Source organism: Chlorocebus sabaeus, chromosome 1 (genome assembly GCF_047675955.1).
Source record: "Chlorocebus sabaeus isolate Y175 chromosome 1, mChlSab1.0.hap1, whole genome shotgun sequence".
Lineage (NCBI taxonomy): Eukaryota > Metazoa > Chordata > Mammalia > Primates > Cercopithecidae > Chlorocebus > Chlorocebus sabaeus.
This window is the reverse complement of record NC_132904.1, coordinates 53573352-53589392: the sequence shown is the minus strand read 5'-3', so window position 1 is coordinate 53589392 and position 16041 is coordinate 53573352. Positions and strand designations below refer to the sequence as shown.

Genomic DNA, 16041 nt, shown 5'->3' with positions numbered 1-16041 from the left:
ACACCTGATTTACTAGTAAAGCCTTTTGTGTTTTTCTTAAGTGCTTGGGTGTTCTCTTTCTTAGTCTCACCTTTGAGTGAGATTCTGCCTGGGGCTTGTTGTGTGAAGGGCCCCTTGGACTGAAGGTGGGGTAACAGGAACATCAAGTGCAAAAGCACAGGTGGAGAGGGCTTATGGAGACAGCACGATGGCTGGAGGGAGCTTGCTGAGGAGGTAGGGATCCAGCCAGTTCACACATATTTGTGACCAGTTCAGGAGGGAGGCCCCAGCCCCAAACTCCCATTGCAGTGATCCACTGATTTTCCAGAGGCAGGACAAGGGACCATGGTATGGTGGTTTAAAGCATGGACCCCAGAGGCAGAGATTCCCAGATCTGATTTTTGACAAATTACTTAATCTCCGCATGCCTCAGTTTCCTCCTCTATAAAATTGGGGATAGTTATAGTACCTTATAGCACTATCATAGGGATTAAGTAACATTTATAAAACAGAGTAGTGCAGGCACATAGTAAACATCATATAAATGTTTGAGCAATACATTTTAAAATCTCACCCAGGTCTGGGTAGTGGGGAGCTGAGCCATCACACCTAGTCCTGGTCCCTGATATCTGTGGGATGAGGGGGAGGAGGGAAGTGCTGACTTTCGTAAACCAAAAATAACTAATAGTACATCCAAGGCCTAAACGAAGCTTTGTCAGTCCCTCAAAACTGGACAGTTCCACACTTGCCCCTTCATATGACATGGAAATGAAAGGCTGTTTTATTCTGGAGCCATAATGAAATACTCGATTATTGTCTCTTCTTTTCAACACAAAAGGTTCTCGAAGTTGGACTTGCTGACAGCACTTGGGGATTGGAGCAGGAGAAAGTCAAGGACTCCTCCTCCTCCAGCATGGGGAAATTCTTTGGCAGAATTAGTGGTGTTCTCTGGGAAATGTGCTCTGCAAATAGATGCGTCTTTGCATGTGTTACTTATCTTGCATCAAATTATCAAATTAGACCTCACATATCAGAGCCAATTGTCCCTTGACAGGCAGCTTTGGCTAGGGGCTCAGTCTCTTCCAGGCAGTCTCATCTAGTCTTGAAAAGCTCTCCTTTCCTGGCATTAACAGACATCTCTGTGGCTATCTGCAATGCTCCCCACTTGGAAAATGCATCAGTGCTGCTCTGAGAATGAAGCAAGCACAGGGAGCTGGGGTGTGGCATCTGCCTAGCATGCCCTTGAACTCCCAGCTGGGCCTTGCCAGCGTTCCTGCCAAAGAACCCAGAGTATGAGGGCAACATGAAAGACAGTCTGAACAACCTGAGATTTCATCAGAGCCTCCTGTTTTAAAAAATACTCATTTAAATTTGCACTCCACTTCATGCAATATGCATATCTGTTTTACTATAAAATATTTCCACCTCCCTCCTCCAAATCTGAGGTGATCAGAAGAAGTGTGCATTTATGCCATAAGTTTGAGAATTCTACATAATGCATGTCTGTGTACTGCACGTGGGATGCGCTACCACCTAAAAGTGTTCACTGCAGGAATGGGGATTTTCCAACTAAGCAGGAGCCTTGGACTATTAACATGAAATTTTCTTGAAATACTGTAGTATGACTTTATTTTTTTCTTCAGTGAGCATGCATACATCCGAGGACAATCACTGGGGTAGGATTTTGTTCATCTTTGGGGCTCCCACAAACCTAGCTCAAGACCTTGCACACAAGGGGCCTTTGGTTAAGATTTATGAATTTTTTAAAAAGACTCCTTCATTTGATCAACAGCATGCTGGGTGCCGTCTCTGTCTCTGGCTTTTCATTAGGTGCTGGAGATACTGAAGTGTGAGACATAGTCCTGCCCTCTAGTCTGTTGGCTGATGGAAGAAGAGAGGGACGTGGGTTGAAATAATGGGTAAATGATGCCATAAGGTGTGATTAAGAGGATTAAGAGTGTCATTCTTGAATTTGTAATGCTTTGTATTCAGGCTGGCCCAGCGAGAATTCTAGGTGGAAAAAAACCCTTCTCAGGGTTTGCCATCTAACTTCGGGAGCTTAGAATTACAGAATTTCAGGATCCATAAGCCCTTAAAAATCACCCAGCCCAACTCCATTGAGACCTGTAGAGCCTTTGACAACCTGCTGATGGTCTCCTGAACTCACCACCTGCCCAAGCCATCAGCCTCATTGACAACTCTATGAAAAAGCAGCTCAATAAATTGCTCCTGATTTCCCCCTGCTGGTCCTCTCAAGGCTACACAGGACAAGCCTGCTGGGCCCTTGCACAAAGCAGCCCTTCAGATATCTGCAGGTAGAACACTGACCCTCCTGAGCTATTTCTAGTCTTAAATAGTCCTCAATTCTTTAACCATGCATTCAAACATACAGATGGGCTTTCAGAAAGTGGGAGCTTGGAGGAACACATCATGACAATAGTCTTCCTAGAGCAAGAATCTCTTCGATAACATCTTTGAACAGAGGACTCCCTCTAACATTAGGCTATTATAAACCATTCAAAGAAATAACGGTAGTTGCAGGTGGAGAGGTGGCCTTGTTACTACTGAAAGTCAGTCCTCTGCTTTGCTTGATAAGTATCCTGCCACAAAGTTCTTCTCTGTAGTGACCTGATATCTGCCTCTTCTCTCTCCCTCCACTGGTCCAGGGGTCATTGACCAAATGCCTCTTTCACAGAAACCCATCACTGAATCCCAGAATCCCCCAAATCTCGGTATAGAGACTACTCTCAGAAGGTTGAAAGACATATACTTAATGCATATGAACTTATCATCCCAGTAGTTTTGGAAGTTCTTTAATCCTGGAGGAATCACCAATGGGAAAAATCACTGAAGGCAACAACTACCACTTTTAATATTCATGAAGTTTTTTCATGTGCTGATGTGGGAGGCGTCGGCTGTTTAGAGATGGGTGTGTAGCTTGAAGGAGGCAATTCTGCCTGCCCACCAAATGTTCTCAAACACAGGGCTGGCAATGGTCCTATATTAAGAACCACTCCACCACCCAACTACCATCATTTAATCCATCACTGTGCAACAACCTGCTGAAATGTCTCTCAAAGTCCTCCCTGATAGCTATCTGTTCCCACACCCCTGTGGCATCCAAGTCCTCCCATCTCTTCCCGGAACAATGGAACAGTCTCCTCCCTATCTGGCTTCCCTGTTTCTAGCCTCTTTCCTTCTGATCCAACCCGCTTTCAGCTGCCAGGGGGATTTTGCACACCCCACCGTGGAAATCTACTACTTAAGAACCTTCCCCATTCTTTCCTTCTGCTTTTAAGGTGAAGTCCATCTTCTTGGTATGGCTTTCAACTACCATTATCTGCTCTACATGACTTATCTCCTTCTTGCCCCATCAAAAACTCCAAATTCTACCCACACCAGACAATGGATTCCTACTCCTAAAGTATGCTTGGCTGTTTCATGCCTTTGCCCAAGTGAGCTTCTACTTGGGATGTTCTTTCTATGCTTGGAAACTGTCTCTGCAACCTTTAAGATATAGATCAAACAAGACTCCTAAGTGAAGCCATCTCTGAGTTCTGCAGACCAAGTCGGTCATCCCAGGCTCTCAGAACACAGCACATCCCTTGGTTTCTGTTCTTATTCGGTTCTGTTGTGTTTACATGCCCATGAGCTCCTTGAGGGCAGAGGCTGTGTCTGATTTATATCTGCATTCCTCCTGTCCAACCCCCATGCTCAATAAATGTTTGATGAACAACTAAAGGAAAGACTGTTCATCATTGGAAAATTGCTCATCAGAGCCCTGCATATCAGCGTTGTCAAGAGATGTTTTCATCAAATGCAGTTTCTCAGTGTCAGTATCTAATGCTGTCCTGGTTCAGCCTGAAGTATTGGAAATTCAGAAGAGCTTGCGGGAGTTAGAGGAAATGTATTTTATTTGTTAAGCAGAAAATCAGGGTATGAGATGGAACACTAAGATATGCAAATGCCTATCTTCTTTGTAGGAGAACCTGGGAAAACACACCAGATTATTTTAAAATTAATTCAGCCTGAGCGTCTGCGGAGCTTAAATGTGGTCCTCAGGAGAATAAATAGTGCATAATGTGAAACGAGAAAGGAGATTTGAAATGCACCCAGTAAAAGCTCCTTTCAGCCCAACTTCTATACCAGAACATCCTAGTTGGTAGGATCTGAATGCAATTTGCAAAGATTAAAACCTGTTGCAAGAAAATTAGCCCAAGCACAAGACTTTAATCATTTAAGAGGCTCCTGGCTTCTTCAGGTCTTGTCAACAGCAACTCCTCACCAATGAGGTCCTGAGGAGAGATTCCAGGTCACTTGATAAATATTGATCATTTTGCAGTAAGCAAAACTTTCACATATATTAATTATTAAATAGCAAGTGAGAGTGGCTGCTCTGGGTCTGCAAACTAAGAATTCAAAAATAATATTTCCAAACGGTTCCCTTTTGTAGAATGATCAAAGATATGGTTGCCAAAGCACTCTGGGGAGTTTTAATTAGACATATGCCAAAGTGGCTGAAAACTGCCCAGTGACCGAAGAGCTGTGTGCCGCAGACGCCTGCTTTGTTGATTGCTATGTCTGTTTAAGCAGGAATTGTGTGGGGCTGCCTTTTCAAGCCATGCCCTGGGATAAGGGAAGGAGGGAGCTGGAACTTGGGGTGACTTTGCCTCAAGAATGCCCATTTTACAACAGTGTTTCATTCTCTACTGTAGCCAGGATGGACAGGCAAGATGGGAGGCGTGGGGAGGGCTGGCCACAGCCCCAAGGCATCTAGGTGTGCACAGGAGATGATGCTGAGTTACTCCAGTGGGGACTTCAGAGCATGGGTGGGAAGGACTCTGTGAGGGCTGGAAAGAGGGTAGAAGTGTCTGGGTGCAGGTCTTGGATGTCAAAGCAGCCAGTGAATCTACCACTCTCAGGCCATGTGATCTTGGAGGGTGACTTCATCTCAGTGTCTCATCTTGGAGGTGGGCTTGCTGTGCTATTAACATCAAACGGTGTAAGGCTGAACGCAGAAAGGCTGAGGCTCACAGGCAGAGGAGTCTGAAGAGGGCTGATGCTTACTTCAGTTCAGGAATACCCGTGTCTGGATGACACCAAGTCCCCAGGGCTGCAAGTGCCCGGCAGGGCTGTGGCCTCCAGGGGCTATTCCAGGACAGCCCAGAGGCCACTGCTCATCCTCCTCCCGCAGTGATCTGAAGCTGTACTCTTGTCGATCAGAGGACTCCTGGTGGTGCCTGTCAACATTTCCAGCCTACATCACCAAAGCGGAGCCCCTAGGATTGGCCTTAGAGCCTGTGCTGAGAGGAGATTTTGGGGGATGACGCAGGCCATGAAGACCCCAGGGTCATGGAGGAGAGGGAGGAAGAAATGGCTAAACTTTCAAACTGCATCTCAACCTCCTGCTAACTCTTCATCCTGCCTCTTTAGTTTTCTAGAATCTTTCCTAATCCAGCTTCACAATCCCTGCCAGAGGGGGCTTTCAAAATCCCGGACCTAAACATGACCTGGGGTTGCACATCCTCATCTCCCATAGAACCAAATCCACCAGGTCCTGTGGCCTCCAGGCCTGGTCCAGTTGCCCTTCTAGGCTCTTTGGCCGCTCCCCACTGTGCCCCCCAGGATTAGCCACCCTCTGACTCCTGGAAGCTCCCTGAGCATGGCCTGCTTTTGATGTCTCACAACTTTCACACATGCTGTTTCCTCTCCCTGGAATGCCCTTTACTCCTTCCAAAGAGACCAGGCTCCCAGGTTCTTAACATTCATTCCCAGTTAAGTACATTGTCTTCTGAGAAGCCACCAGCCCTGCCCACCCCTAGCTGCACCACCACCAACTTCCTGCACTGTTCCATTCACAGAGGGCAGGGCAAGCTGAACCCAGAGGCCCAGCAGGTCTGGCTGAGGGCGGTAGAAAATGGTCCCTTATGACTCACATAGACCCTGAAGACAGTCTCAGGCATGAAGCCCATTTCACTCCAGCAAAGTCAGCCCCACTCACCTCCACGGAGCCCAGAATATGCACGCAGGATGCTGCTGTCTCCAACCTACAAGCCTACTTTGCACCTAGTCCATCTTGAGAAACGGCAGCCATCCCTCACCAGGCATGTGCCTAACTGTCCTCCCACACCACACACCCCAGGCCTCCCTCTGCCTCTCAACTTGGAGGAAAGGAGGGAAATGTAGCCCTATCCTCTGTCCCCTGAGCTGGAAATCTGGCAGAGGAAAGTGATGAAGGCTTCTCCAGGCACAGTGTCGAGTCAGCAGCAGCTCCCAGCTGGCGCATCTGGTGTTTCCACAGAGAGGGAGGTAGGAGGACGAACACGCTGTGTCTCAAGCCTCAGCCCTGACCTCTGGCCTTCTCCCATGTGGCCACTTCCAACATAACTTCAGTGATGAGAAGTAAGAGAGAATTGGAACTATTTCATGACTAATGACCAACAGGAGCACCTTGGGCATGTTCATTAACTTCTCTGTGACTCAGTTTCCTCAGCTATGAGGTCAGGTGGTACCTATCACATCTGGTTGTGGTGAGGATTAAATGAGTTAATATATGCCTGACACGCAGTAAGTACTATATGAATGTTAGCTGTTATTCCTATTGGGACAGAACTTTATAGTTTATAGCACATGCCAAAGGTTACATAGACAGGAAGGGGCAGGAGCCATGAGTCCTTTGCATGAGTTCCCTTTCATTGAACCCCTGACACTTTGCAGAGCAAGCTGGGACTCACAGAGCGGCCACCTGCATCCTCCATCTGCCCTCGGAAATGCTCCCATTTGTTTCCTGGGCTCCTCTCCACCATCTGCTTTCCTGTGTTCACACAGCCCTGGTTGAGGCTCTTGGTTCTGCTTTCTAACTAGCTCCTAAGTCCATGACCTTGTTTTGAACTTGCAGCTCAGTATTGACCTTCACCGTTTATTTACGACCTAAGAGTCTCTGTCAGTCCTCTAACTCTGCACACCCACACCACAGTCAAAGGTGCCCTATGCCCATGGAATACGATGTAGCTGGGACTCCCCTTACCAGCACCCTTTCTACAGGGAGAGTAACTGGATGCCAGGACTGGAATGAAGGTATAGCCAGCTTCCAAAGTTCCTCGCAGTGGCCCCAGCAGCCTCCTCCTCACCAGGGGAGAAGCAGCTTGCCGGGAGGCTGGAGTCAGGGGCTCCTGCCACTCAGTCCCATGAATACAGGTGTTCCCTCCTGAACTTCCCTGGGAGTGTCCACCATGTACAGCCCCAGGCAGCCCTGAGACTCCACAACCCCATGGGCTCCCTCACTTCCTGTTATTAACACTTTACCTGCTCCACCTGGGAGGCAGGCATCCCTATCTGTGGGTGAAAATGGATCCTACCTTAGCAGATTCCCTGGTGACTAGGAGACCTCTGGGCAGAGGCAGAAGTTCTCCTCAAAGCTAGGCATCTAGATCCTTGGCCACTATTCTATAATGGGAGCTATGAGGGGCCAGTGAAGAGCAGGAAGTCAAATATGGGCCCCTGAATTAACAGAGACTTAATAAAGGAATGTCCCACGGTCACTAGTGTGAGGACTAGCCTTTTGCCAAATGGCCCCAAGATGCTTCCCGGCAAGGAAACTTCTCCCAGAGTGACCCAATACTGGGCAGAAGGCAGAGAGGGTTGCAGATCAGAGACCCAGCACTGTCTACACCTGGGAGACTGGGGGCTCCATCTCGTGAGCAGAGGCTTGTATAGGAGAAATGTGAAGGTTTAAAGTCAGAAAGACCCGAGTTTAAATCCCAGCCCCACCCCTAGCTGTGAGACTCTGGACAGGGGACTCCCCTCTCTGAGCCTCAGTTTCCTTATATCTAAAAATTAAGTACAATAATAAAATCATTATAGTAAAACAACAACAATAATAAGCTCCCTCAAAGCCAATATCACAGGGATCAATAGTTAACACACGAGACCCACGGCACATGGTAGGTGATCGGCAAATCCCTGAGAAGCAGCCTGGAGCCACAGCCTCACTACTGCCAGTCTCTCTCCTTCCTCTCTCCTCCATCCCCTCCCTGGCCCCTGAGGCCACACTCCTCGTTTTCCAACACGGCTGCCACTGTGCCCGGGCTCGGGCTGTTACCTGAGAGAACTGCCAGTGAAGCTTCATCCTCTTGGCTTTGGCGTAGCTGCACTCGATGAGCCGGGGCCGGCTGTTGACGTCCACCAGGCACCGGTTGTCATCGTCATCCACCGTGGGGCTCAGGATGCCCACATGGATCTGCTGACTGCTCGTGTAGTACACGTTCTGGGGGCGGAGGAAGGGAGAGAGTGTGGATAAATGCCAATGGCCACAGAGACAGGAGGGTAGGTGGTGATTCTCCTGGGCAGCTGGCAGAGAGGCCACAGTTAGAGAAGACCCTGGAGTCTTCACATCCAGTGGCCTTCAGATTATTTTCTATTGCAATAGACAAAAAGAAATCCTTTTACATTATGATCCAGTATAGTGTCTAGTCCACCTGTATAACTACAAGAAATAAAACACCCTTACATATGTAATATACACTGATTTCTATTCTAATCTTTCATTGGAAAACATTGATCATAACCTTTTAAATTTATTTCTTCACCCAGTTTACAAACCTCTCTTTTTTTTTTCAGAGACAGAGTCTTGCTCTGTTGCCCAGCCTGGAGTGCAGTGGCGCATCTTGGCTCACTGCAACCTTCCACCTCCCAGGTTCAAGTGATTCTCCTTCCTCCACCTCATGAATAGCTGGGATTACAAGTGTGCACCACCATGCCCAGCTGATTTTTGTATTTTTAGTAGAGACGGGAGTTTCACCATGATGGTCAGGCTGGTCTCAAACTCCTGACCTCATGATCTGCCCGCCTTTAATCCACTATTTACAGATTCCCCTATTTCCTCCCTTCATAAATATTTCATGTCAGATACTGTGCTTTGTCAGAGCAAAAAGCCTGGACGGCGCCTTCAGGAAGCACAGTCTTGTGGGATGGGAGGTGTGTAACATCATTTCCATGCACACTACGACTGTGCAGAGGAGGAGGTGGCAAACTTTTTCTTAAAGGGCAGGTTGACAAATATGTCTGGTTTTGTGGGTGTGCTGGGGAGTCTCCAAGACCACCCCTCAGCTAGATGATTTTCTATGGGGACTCACAGGACTCAGCACATAACTGTACTTACTGCTATGATTTATGACAGCAAAAGGATACAAAACAAACCCAAAAGGAAAAAGAAGGGGAAACCAGGCCCAGGCTTCCAAGGGTCCCCTCTCGGGGGAGTTGCACAGGACATGCTCAATTCCTCTGAGTTGTGACAACACATGAGAAATGCTGTCTATCTACCGAGAAGCACATTAGAGACACAGCACCCACGGTTTTTACAGGGGGCTGTCACATAGGCAGCCTCTGCCTAGTATGCACCAAAATCCTAGACTTCCAGAAGGAAAGTGAGTGGCAAACCTAGGCTGTTTTGTTTGTATAATCAGATTAAGCACAGAGAGCCACTCTTATCAGTTCTGCTGGGAATCCTGAGACCCAGGCTCTTGGATGCCAACCTTGTAAGCAAGGCTTTCAGAGGACAGCAGCCAGGCCGGCTCTGCAAACTCCTTTCTACACAGAGGACCATACAGCCTCTGAAAACTCACTCTCCTACTGTAGTGCAAACACATCCCAGAAAAGAAAAACATAAACAAATGGCTGTGTTTCATGAACACATCATTTACAAAAGTAGGAGTCTCCTATAGGCGGGAGTTTGGGCCTGGTCTAGGGGAAAGCCACGTGACTCTTGGCCTTCAACATTTTCAGCAACTTCCCTTAGCCGTGATCTGTGGTTCCCAATCAGGGCTCCAAGTGAAAAGTCTTAGGGTTCTGTGAACTCTTCTCCTCACATTGCTAAAGGCATTAACATGCTGCCACCCTCATCATTAGTGCCCCCCTGCCCCAGTGCTTAGGCCCCAGAAACAAACCAAGATACCACACTTTTCCACTTTAGGTTAGAATATTCAGGGTGTTCTCTCTGGTTATCTTGACATGTTCAAAAATTCTCATTGGCAAATATTTTTGATTAATTAAAAATGGCAAAATGATGTATTTTTTGCTTTAGTAGAAGAGGATGGTTGACAAGTACTTTTTAAACCTGTGTGCCAGGCCATTAAAGGGACAGAAGTGGAAAGAAGGCAGTGCAGATGAGGAGGGCGAGTAAGGGTGGTCCTTTATGGCAGATTCTTCCTGATGCTCAGAAGTCTCTTTAGCCTCTTGGGAGGGGGTGGAGGGCAGGCAGGGTGTTCCCTTAGGAACAGTCAAGACTTCAACAGGAAAGAGATGACCCACTTTAGTAGGGGGAGACCTGAGGAGTGTGTAATAAAGGCACCATTTTCAAAGGTGTGGGTAGGGTGTCAGGGAACCACAAGGGATAGGATGGTTCCCTGGGGAAAGTAACAAGAAGCCGTTAGTACCCCTATGCCCAGTGGAATGAGAGGACAGAGCTGTCACCAGAACCTGTAAGAGCAAAGTCATGGAGAGAAAGCTGAGAGGAGGGCTTGGGGGTCATGGCAAGTGATGCTTAACAAACACCCCAAGTTCACTCTTTCCTCCCCACTTCAATCTCGTACTAGGTCAGGCCATTGGCAGAACCCAACTGGAAACCAGAGATTTCCATTGAAACGTTCCATAAAGTCAGCCTCTCAGGGTGGAGGGAGCTGGGTTGAGAGTGTGTCTGGAGGGAGGAGGAGAAGACGCTCATTACAGCTAAGATCTGCTCTCTGTGGTCACCTTACAAGTTATCAGGTTTGGCAAATCCATGGAAACTGACATCAAAATGACTAAAATGACTGAGTCTTCCAATAACAAAGGTGAAGGATTTACAGTGACCAAAGTTCTGCGCAAAGGCCAAATGTAGGATGCTCAGCTTCAATGTGGAAATGTAACCAGAACAAGAGGCAAGGGGAGCCTCTTCAAAGCTATCCTGCGCAAGGGGCGGTTTGCTCATCGGAATCCTGAGACTGTCCATTGTGTGGCCTGGATTTCCAGGTCACCACCAAAAAAAGCTGATGTCTTGTGGCTTCTAGTTTATTGGAGTTGAGGGAGAACTTGGCAACTGGTAGGATGTAGAAAATCAAACAGCCATAGAGTTAGGCATCACCTCTATTCAACTAACAAGTAATCTCTAAGTTGGGATCTAGGGTTACAGAGATGAGAAAATCCATGGTCCCTGTCCTGGAGAAGCCATGCCACTTTAGGGAAACCAACAACGTGTCAGGAAATAATGACCCCAATCACATGAATATGAGAAGTGCCCCTACTTCTTGCACTCACCTACCCTAACTCTCACTACTTTGAAAATAGAAACGAGAACCCACCACGTCTAGAAAGCCTGCCCTGAATATTCAACTGTGTGGGGCCTCAACCTGCCACCTGGGCCTCTCGCCAAAAGGTGCACACCTGTTTATGCCCTTGGGTTGAATGCACTGTGGCCTCCTTAGGACACTGTAGCTCTTAATCTCCCTGCATGCCAGGACCCAGATTTCCTGAGGTTTAGGGATGTGGGCTGTAAGACAAGGACAGTAAGGGAGCCAGTCATTCCCATGTTTTTCTTCTTCTCTGTCATCAGAGCCTGGTTCTTATCTCCGGAGCAGACTTGGCAGACACAAGTGGCTACTCAGGTAACAGCTGAAATCAGTTTTATCCACTTAGCTGCTCTGAAGAGTTTAGGGAGAGGCCAGGAGAAACGTGTGCACTTACTATCTGGTACAGCTGTCATCAGAGCTGTTTATTGCTCCAGAGTCTGGGAAAATCATAATAGGGCTAGACAGTTGTTATTTAAAAACAAAACAACAAAGTGCATTTTGACTGGCGTAACCACGAAGCTGGCAGATCACAGAGGGAGGTTTGGCAAAGAGGATTCTCTCAAGTCCTCACACGGACATCTCAGAAGCCCAGCCTAGTGGATTAAATAAACCAATGGCTCGAACACAAAAAAGGGGAAAAAGTTTTGTACAAGTTGCCCCACTTTCAGTGCCTGCAGGCCCAGCAAGCATAGCTAAGCTTTCTGAGCAATGGAGACTCTGGAAGGTGTAAGGCAAGAAGTGACAGAACGGGGGAACGTTACAAACCAGGGGCTATTTGGAGTGCCTGGAGGCATTTTTGGTTGTCATGATGGTGGGGGTGGTGGGAGGTGTCTAGTGGCTGGTCAGGGATCCCACTCACCATCCTAAATGCACAGGACAGCCCCCCACAGCAAAGAATTATCTAGCCAAAATGTCAGTAGTGCCGCTGTTGAGATACCCCAACTGAGATAGCGTATAATAAAAGTTGACGTGTTTTTACCTCTTACCCTGTGCCAGACATGAAATAACTTACATGCTTTATTCTTGTTTAATCTTAGCAATAACTCTGTGAGGCAGGTTTATTATCCCTTACCTTATAGACGAGGAAGCTGAGGCAAGGAGACCATAAGCAATGTTTCCGAAGTCACACGGTTGGTGAGGAGCTGAGATTCACAGCGAGGCAGTTTAACTCCGGAGCTACTGGTGTGACCACTCACCTCCCTCACGCACCTCCCTGGGGTCATTCCAGCTCCAGCCTCCAGGCTGGAGGGGCAGTGAGGAGCCGGGAGAGGGCTTCCACTGTGATCCCTTCCAGTCATGATGGGAGCCTGGACTAATACAGTACTAGAGAGCTGGAGGGGCCTAGAATAAAAGATGCTACAAAGTTCTGAGACAGCAGCATCCCTCCTGTAACTGGTCCGAGGCTGGGGTAAGCTGTTATCCTGCCTTGGACGTCTCACAAACCCCCAGAGCAGAGAAACATCATCCCTGCCCACTCAGCTCCTCCTCAGCTGCCAATGATTGATTTGGCTCCTTCTCTACTCAGCCCCACACAGCTCAGCAGGGCTGCAAACCAGATCTCCAGCATTTCATTTTGATGCTTGCAGGAGGAAGAGCAAAATCACCTGCAAGGTAAAAGAATCAACACACCCGTATCCTGGATCTTATGCTAGCAGCATTTTCCTCTCCTCCAGGCCAGGGGTAGGAGCCATGACTGAGAGCCAACAGCTGGCCAGGGAGACCACAGAATTCTGGTTCACATTCCTGCCTTCGGAGCCACAGAGTCGAGGCTGGGTAATGTCCCCCTAGGGCCGGAGGTTCTCCTGACTCTGTCCCCTCACCTTGGGGCAAGGGCCCCACCCTGTAGGATACCCTGGTCTCAGAGCCTGGCCTCCAGCCCTCCGTAGGAGCCACGCCTCACATGTGTCAAGCCTCACCTGGCGGATGGAGACTCTGCCACCTGGAGCAGAACAGCCTCAGGAAGGGAAGGAAGAGAAGAAAACATGCACAGTTTTGTGCCCCTAGCAGTCCTCTGCTAGGTGTTTTCCATGCCTGTGGCTACTGCCGCTTTTAAGAACAAGGAAACTGAGGCTATGAGAGTTTTAAAAACTTGTGAAGACACTCAGGTAGGCAGTTGCTCTCTCCCCTCCCTGCCTAGGGAGAAGTCCCAAGGAAGGCTGAGTTCTGGCAGCTCAGGGCCTGTGGTCCCTTACCCATTCCTCGGAGGGGCTCTCCTTGGCCGCACTGATGGCCACCGCCTCTGCCCAGTCCCGAACTTCAGCTGCAGCTGCCCAGGCCCGGGAGCTTGGTCCCAAGGGTCACTCTGAACTCACCCATGAACCAGCGATGGGACTACCAGGGCCGTTCCCATCGGGTTGTCACGCTGAGCTCTGGGGACTCCAAGAAGGGGTCTCAGGGGCCATTGTGGTTGGGGTTCCAGAGTCTCTCTCCCAGCCCCACCACAGCAGATCTTCTTTTGTCTTTTGGATAATTGACTTTCATATAACATTTTCTTTGAACAATAGGTTTTGACGAATTTTAAGAAGTCTGAAAACCACTTCTCTAAAGCAGGAGGCATCTGTCCAGGAGGAGGATGTTGCGGATGAGGAGGCCTTTGTCAGCTTCTACTCCACCAAAGAGCCTTTGCAAACATGTGGACGAGAACCTCAACCTCCTGCCTCCAACCTCCACCAGGCCCCACTCCCTTGCATTCTTTGATATGGCCAATTTACATATTTTTATTTTAAAATTATTTCAAAGTTTTGGGGGAACAGGTGGTAGATTTTGGTGTACCCAGTTCCCAAGCAGTGTACACTGTACCTAATATGTAGTTTTTTTGTTTGTTTCTTTTTTAAGACAGTCTCACTCTGTCACTCAGTCTGGGGTGCAGTGGCATGATCTCAGCTCACTGCAACCTCTGCCTCCTGGGTTCAAGCAATTCTCCTGACTCACTTCCCAAGTAGCTGGGATTACAGGTGTATGCCACCCACCCAGCTAATTTTTTTTTTTTTATTTTTAGTATAGGCAGGGTTTCACCATGTTGGCCAGGCTGGTCTCGAACTCCTGACCTCAGGTGAACTGCCTGCCTTGGTCTCTCAAAGTGCTGAGATGACAAGCATAAGCCACTGTGCCTGGCCCCATTGTGTATCTTTTATTACTTACTCCCCTCCCACCTCTTCCTCCAAGTCCCCAGAGTCCATAATATCATTTTTACGCCTTTGCATCCTCATAGCGTAGCTTGCACTTTAAGTGAGAGCATAGGATGTTTGGTTTTCCATTCCTGAATTACTTCACTTAGAATAATGGCCTCCAGATCCATCCAGGTAGCTGCAAATGCCATTATCTCATTTCTGTTCATGGCTGAGTAGAAGTCTGCGGTATTTATACAACATTTTCTTTATCTACTCGTTGGTTGATGGACATTTAGGATGGTTCCAGTTTTTGCAATTGTGAATTGTGCTGCTATAAACATGCGTGTGCCAGTCTTTTCCATAGAAGGACTTCTTTTCCTTTGAGTAGATACCCAGGAGTGGGATTGCTGGATCAAATTGTTTGGAGATTCCTTAAAGAACTAAAAGTAGAACTACAATTTATGTATTTTTCAATCATCCAATCCCCTCTTCTATCAAGACCTCAATACCTATGTCATGCCTCAGCCTCCGCAGAAATTCTGGAACCTTCACCAAGCTAAATAAAGACTGAGATGCAAAAATCATGGGATAGGCAGAGGAAGAGTCAAGGAGGGCCTCCCAGGCAAACCTACAACATTGGGCAAAATAGGGTTAGTTACATTACTTAATAATAGACACATTTTCAAGGCACAACTGGAGTACGAGTTCTCTTCCAAACAATGGGCATGTACATTTGGACCAGCTGTTTTTCCTCCATTAAATGAGGCTTCCTTGGCAACTGTGCTGGCCTATCAAGTAGGTGTCCGTGAAAAATGAGGTATCTTTGGGGCATTTAGCCTCTCCCCGCTGAGCCTCCAGCACGGGGCAGCAGTGATCGTCTTTGGCTGAAACTGTCCTGGGCCTGGAGAGTGGTGAGGGGCGGAAAGGGAGAGTTATACTGGGACACTGTTTACAAGAGGTTCTAGAACCCATCATAAGGGAGAAAACAACTGAATTGGCCAGGCACTTACACTGGAAATGGATGGACCAGCATCCTTGTCATTTCTTTGGATATTTATCCATATTCTGGATGGTTGCAGCCCAACAAGGAATTAAGAGCCCAGGTCTCTGACGGGCTGGGGGACATAACAGGGGAGTGGTGTGACACTGTCTAGGGAGTTAAGAGTTGCACATAATAGGGTGATTGCAAACTTTTAAAATCGGGCGGTTGGCAAAGGTCATTGAAGGCACAGTCAAGCTATGGCCTGGATCTTGCAAGACGAGAGCAAGATCTTCATCTGAGAGCAAATGAAATCACAAGACTCACAAGGACAAACTCCTAAATGCAATCAAGCTAAGGCAGGGCTCTCCACCTTGGCTGCACAGCAGAATCACCTGGGGAGCTTTAAAACCTACAAACCACAGTCTCAGGGGCTGGGGTCTGGGCACAGGGATTTATTCCAGGTGATTCTAATGTGCAACTAAGGTTAAAAACTACCTGGGTTAAGGAGAGTTTGGGAAGCCTCGGAGTGAAATATTGGTGCAGCACACACCCTTCTGGATTCTAGCTTAAAAGCAATGCCCCTGCAGATAGGGATCTAGCTTGCCCCCACAATGAGAAGGGGGAACTTATCCCTATCTGCAGGGTA

The 16041-nt window shown here is 47.9% G+C and overlaps 1 protein-coding gene across 2 annotated transcripts in view; it reads right to left on the bottom strand.

Moving 5' to 3' along the window:
* The window catches only part of GALNT18 (polypeptide N-acetylgalactosaminyltransferase 18), a 355896-nt gene that overhangs the window by 13886 nt on the left and 325969 nt on the right, over nt 1-16041 (bottom strand). For both annotated transcript variants that reach the window (XM_037999716.2, XM_008006704.3), the window contains one exon: nt 8081-8245. In XM_037999716.2, coding sequence (XP_037855644.1) covers nt 8081-8245 — 165 coding nt within the window. The remainder of the gene's footprint in view (nt 1-8080; nt 8246-16041) is intronic.